The sequence below is a fragment of the Passer montanus genome, unplaced genomic scaffold, assembly GCF_014805655.1.
Source record: "Passer montanus isolate IOZ18808 unplaced genomic scaffold, ASM1480565v1 scaffold21, whole genome shotgun sequence".
NCBI lineage: Eukaryota > Metazoa > Chordata > Aves > Passeriformes > Passeridae > Passer > Passer montanus.
In genome coordinates, this window is record NW_024366703.1 from 5,234,531 (window position 1) to 5,240,530 (window position 6,000).

At 41.4% G+C, this 6,000-nt stretch overlaps 1 protein-coding gene across 1 annotated transcript in view; it reads right to left on the reverse strand.

Moving 5' to 3' along the window:
• Positions 1-4,728, reverse strand: part of LOC120502186 (adhesion G protein-coupled receptor A3-like) — a 255,064-nt gene extending 250,336 nt beyond the window's left edge. The window contains exon 1 of the mRNA XM_039709368.1: positions 4,424-4,728. Within this exon, the coding sequence (XP_039565302.1) occupies positions 4,424-4,644 (221 nt within the window). The 5' untranslated portion in view covers positions 4,645-4,728. The remainder of the gene's footprint in view (positions 1-4,423) is intronic.
• Between the last annotated feature and the right edge of the window lie 1,272 nt (positions 4,729-6,000).

Sequence of the window (6,000 nt, forward strand, 5' to 3'; positions counted from 1 at the left end):
GAGTGAACACAGTAAGCTAACCAAGGTGAAAACGTTTGCAAAAACCTTTATAGCAAGAATGACCCTACCTTCTTTAATAATGCTCTTATTTACAAATTAGTAATGCTATGTTAGGTCGCAAATCAATAAAGAAGAACATGTGTGTTTCAGGACATGGAAATAAAACTACTGAATAATATATTTTGTACAGTCTTTCTTCAACTCTTTGTTTGCTTTGGCTAGCTTAAGCGCTGAACTCTTTGGGACATAACATTTTTGTGATCTATTTTTAAAACAAGATGCTTATATCAAATAAATCATATTGATGTAGCCTAAACTGAATATAGTCATGCAAAAGATCAGAGCAGACATGAAAAAAACACAGTAATAACTCTGAAAAAATTCCGGTGGGCACGATATAAATGAATGTGACATAAAAGTAATTTTGGGACAGAGAAAAGTGTGGCGATGCTGCTTTCAGAAGAGTATTTAATGTTTGTGAAGTGCTTTCAAGATGAACACCCTTTATACATATTATGGCTATGGATTACCATTGGAGTCATGTAGCCTTACTCTGAAATTGAGAACCCAAGGAATTTGAGACAACCTCCAATTCAAAGTCAGAAGAAATGCATAGACATAAAAAGTATGAAGAATCCTATATGATAAAGAATTTATATAAGCCATACACTACCATAAATTTTCTCCATTTGTATTAGGACAGCTTAAAACTACAATTTTCAATTAGTGTCTCTGTGGGTAAAATTTGTAAAAATATCAACCATTGGTATACAACTTAGACTTCCTTTGAATTGAGGGAGGGAAAAAAAAAAGTGATGCTACTATCAGAAACTGATGGCATTTATAACTTCAAAGTATATTCTGCCCAGTGATACCGAGTTATAAGTATTGAACTGAGAACTTCCAACACTAAAAGCATAAAGTTTTTAACACCACCTGACATGAAAAAGTTTGTAAGTAACCTACCAATATACTGTGCAGTAAAGAATCCAATCTCCTAATTCCCAAAAACTTCAAACTGCAGAAGTTTCACATTGTAAAAAGCAGCAAAACAACTTCTCCACATAGCCCAAATTTCAGCAACTCAGTCAAAAATTTACAACTCATTTTTCTGTCAACATAGAAGAGATGGAAGATTGCAAATAGTCTCATTCCCTAGAGTTACATTTTAACAACCCAATCACACTGATTTTAAAAATGTAAAATATTGGTTTCCTGCAAGAATTCCCAAGTATTCAACCACAGAGTCTAAAATGAGAAAACTACATTATCCTGAAGTGATATGACTCCTCCTTGTTGGGTCTACACTTCAGTGCCTACTGAGACTGAAATGGTGAGAGAAGATCCTATAAATTAGTGATTCAACAGCTGTATTCTTCATGGAAGATAAAAAAAAAATAAAGGTAATTCCCTTTCTCCATCCTGTCCCAAATACAAAGCAAGAGATGCATGTTGCAAATCCATAAGGACTAGAATTGCTTTTAACAAGATACGTGCAAATACTTTGTGAAGCTACAGCTGGTTTTACTTTTGATCCACATCAAGCTCATGAATCCCATTTCCAAAGCAGTAAAATACCAAATAAAGACAGTGAAAAAGAGTCCAGAACAAGGAGGTTTTTTGTTTGGTTTGGGTTTTAATATGAAATAAAGAGGAGAGAATAGGTGCTTTATCAGCTTATATTTTGATTTTATTTCTAGTGTGATTATCATCAGGAGCATTTAGACAGTACTGAATAGCTCTAGTGTTCATATGATTTCAAAGAAACTCTGCAGGCTTCCCCACCTCATAATCTGAAAATAATTGGTCCAAACATGTCAAGAATAAGAATTTCTTCAGTGATTCACACTAGTTTGTAGTCACTGTGAGTGACTGTCAGAAGTATTCCTAGTTGCAATAGTTCAGTTCATATACACCACAGAGCCCAAACTATGACAAGACCCATGGTCACTTAGGTGAAAGAACCTAATTGAGCTACCAAATCATAACTTCTAAATTTGCTGATAAGTACCATTACTGAGCATGTAAATGAGATGTTACACATCTGAATGGCTTAAGAAAGAAAGTAGAGGAAATTCTCTTCCATCTCCACAGAGCAGTTACCAGTTTGGCATTGATCTTGCCTTCCAAAAGATCATACACTAGGGAAACAGCATCCCTATATAATGAATAATCTGCCCCAAGCCCCACAAAATGTTTATTACATTGTTTCATTACAGTATTTTTGCATCTGAATGTATATTCTTTTACTCACCTCTATATTTCTTAATTGTTAAAGCAATCCAAAAGGTTATGTTCCATATGTTAAAGCTCTCCTTCTCTCTGTGGGCCCATAAAACTGAATGGAAGCAGTCAGCATCCAGCAGAATATTCTCTTTTGCCTGCATCTCTTATTCAGCTACATAAACAAATGTAAGAGCACTAATACTTGAGCTCATTATCATTATTTTCTACAGCTGGCCAAATCCCACAAGTGTAACTTAATTCATAAAAACCAGTTTCACCTGGAAAATCTTTGACATATTCAATCAAATTTCCACCTGTATGTTCTAGCTACTGAAAACTCCTAATACAGATTTTAATTTTTTTTTTCTTTTTTACCTTCAATATTTAGCCTTAAATTTACTTCCAGGAAAGAAGAAAAATTCTCAAAAATGAGATGAGAGACTGTAAGAGGAAAAGGGACCTGTTTATGTGATACATAGCACTATACTTGTCCATATGAAATAAAAAAAAAACATAAAACATAAACTGTATCTTTTATATCAACTAGGGCAAATTAATCAGCTCTCAGGTCAAGAGTTATATGCAACTAAGTTTAAAAAAACTAGCACAGTGCCTTTCTAATGAGTTTTGAGCAAGTGTTACCTGAAATGAATGTGTTTAGGTTGATAGGATCAAGTTTGCTACTGGTGCCTTAAATCTTATGTATAAGCAAGCAAATCCTCCCACCTACCACTTCAAACACACCACCTCCCCTGTTCATCTTTTCTCACTTCTGTTTCCAATTCAATTTCTTTTCACTGCAGTGAATACATACTTCTGTTTATCTCATGGTCAGCTGGATTCGTTGACTGGTACTTACCTCAGCAAAAGTTTCTTAAAAACCTAAATAAGACTCTGAGAGTCAATGTTTAAGAAGAAAAACCTTTGCAGACATGCTGAGTGTGAGAGTTTCTATAGCTCTTTATTCAAGAGGAAAAAATAGTTCCTGCCTCCCCAATATGTCGACATTTTATAATTCTGGTGAGTTTCACCTCTAACTACATAGCCAGTTACACAAACTAAAGAAGTAGAAGTGAATTTATCACTAAGGTTAAAGCTTGTGTTGGTAAGTAATGTCATATTCTAAACCAGCCTATTAAAATTTAGGAGGAAGTGCAATTATTGTCTCTTGTATAGAAGCAGAAGTTTCCTAAATAAATAATCAGCATACAGATAATCAGCATCAAGTCACTCAACAGTTATAGCTAAAACTGAACTGGAGCATACACAGCACATCTGTACATTTACAGGCACAAGCTCCCCAGATGTTATGAATTACTATCTTTACCAGTTGCCTCCTGAAAGTGTTGACTTAAAGAAAATGCACTGAACAGTGGAGATGTTCATAGCAGGAACAGAACTAAATTCAACAGTAAAAGATCTGTTGATATGTGTATGATCTAAAGGGTAAATGTCACAGAGCTATTACTGCTTGGGTACATTACAGGGACATTACTTTCAGCTGTACTTGAGGGTACAATCACAGAAAGTTCTACCACCTTAATTATAAGATACTATTTATTCAAGTTTAGCTATGTGCAACAGGCAACAAAGTATCATAACCTAATTCCTAGTTTAAAAAAACCCAAAAACCCAAACACCATACCTCGAGTCATTTTGAACTACCAGACAACTCTGAACGATATTGGAGATTTGAGAGTTTCCTACCGTTGTACAGAAACTCATCTTAAAAAAGGAGACATCAAATTCCAAACTTTATTTGGAGGAGACGAGAGAGAAAGGGAAAACCAGTTAATGACACAGCACTCCAGGAGGCAGTTCAGCATTCCCGACACCATTCATTTATTGCCCGGACCGTGCGAGCCCGTCCCGTTGCTGGCGGAGAGGATCACCGGAGAGCTCCATCAGTCCTGCTGCCACTGACACTTCCCAAGCCGCCGCCCGCAGCAGCGCGCAATGTACACCAGGGAAAGCCCGGCTCCCCCTCTGCCACCCGAGCGCCAGCAGGAGTTCCCCAGCTGAACACCGATAAATAAATAAATAAACAAACAAACCCCCCCAAACTCTCACAGACTTGTTCAAAGCAGGGTCAGGGCTGCAGCGGGCACGGAGCGGCTCTGCGCGGTCCCCTCGAGCCCCTCTCCCCGGGGCACCCCCCGCCCGCGCCAGGTGCGCGCTGCCCGCGGGCCGTACTCACAGGGACACGGTGCGGTTGGGCAGCACGGCGGGCTGCAAAGTTTCCACCAAGTCTCCGCCGGTGCAGACCACTTTGATGCGCAGGGCCGGGCGGCCGGGCCCCTTGGCGCGCTCGGCGGCGCAGAGGCAGCGGTCCACGATGAGGTCGGGGCAGTTCCTGCTGCCCCCGCAGAGCCCCAGCGCGGCGGCCAGCAGGCAGAGGCGGGGGCACAGCCCGCGCATGCTGAGCCAGCGAGCGGGAGCCGCCGGCTGCCGCGCCGCGCATGGCACGCGCCCGTCCGCGCCGCTCCGCGGGCCCCTCCACGCCTCCCGCGCCCACCCCGCCCCGCCTCTCTCGCTGCGGCCGGCTCCGCTCCGAGGGCGCCCCGAGCGCCGCTACCTGCGCTCCGTGCCCCTGGCAGCCCCCGGCGGGGCTCCGCGCCCTGGGGCAGACCGGACGGATGCGCCAAGGACGCGCCGCAGACCGAAGAGGCGCGGCCAGCCCGGGCACAGGGCAGGAAATCGGGAGCTGGAAAAAATTGTGTGGGTCGGGGATCTAGTTTGGAAAACAGCCACCTTTGCTGCCGCTCTAGAGAAGCACGTGTGCTAAGTGCTGTTCGCACCTATGGCTCTGTGGCAAAGGAGCTTCGGGACTTGGGCAAGGGTCAGCGTAGACCAAGAGACAGGACAGCCCAGCCACTGCTACTGGGAAGGGTCCATGCGGTTAGCTGGCTTCAGACACCTCAGATAGTGCTGTGAACATGACCTGAAGCAAAGGTTTGATCAGTAGTCAAAGACACTTCATCATCCAGGTCAACGAGCACGTTTGTATTCTACTTGTACTTCTCTGTCATGCATGGCACTCGGTGGCTTTGGAGCATTATCAATAGTATTTTGTGATCCGACTAGTAACTTCTAGGGTAGATTTTCAGCATTAACTGCAAGCCACCCTTTTGGGGTTTTTTTGCGGGAAGTGAACAAAAAAATTCCGCTTTGTAACAGCAACTTCCATTTTTAATGGCCCTTTACTAAAAAAGCAGGTTCCTTGCCTTCACTTACTGGATGGAGACTCACAAGGCACATCTTCATAGTGGGATCTAGGCCAAAGTTGGTAATAGTCTGCCATAGCTATAAAGCTATTTTAAGAAATTACTTGGGTTTTATAAAATAATATTTTACTATAACCCCTTAGGGAAGATTTGTCTTGCACATTTACAGTGCCTATTATCACTGTTCTAATACCTAATTGGAGCCTTTAGGCACTATAGTATTAATAAGTGATAGAAGGGGTAGTGCCCTTGTGAAATTCAAGGCTAATAGGAAATTTTTCAGGAACAATTTTTTCTGCACAGTTGTTGATTTAAAGAATCATAAATATTACAACCTCTACTCTTTTCTTTTTAAAAGCAAAGTTGTGTAAGGCTTACTGGCAGGCAGCAAAATGGATTGTATTTCATGAGACCACTCAACATTGCTATGGTTGCATGATGTTATTTATCATAAAGAAACACAGTGTATTTACTTTTGAAAATGCTCTTTTAGCTTTGAAAAATTCTGTCTCATCCACACTGGTTTTGAAAGTGCAAGTGAAGAATACGC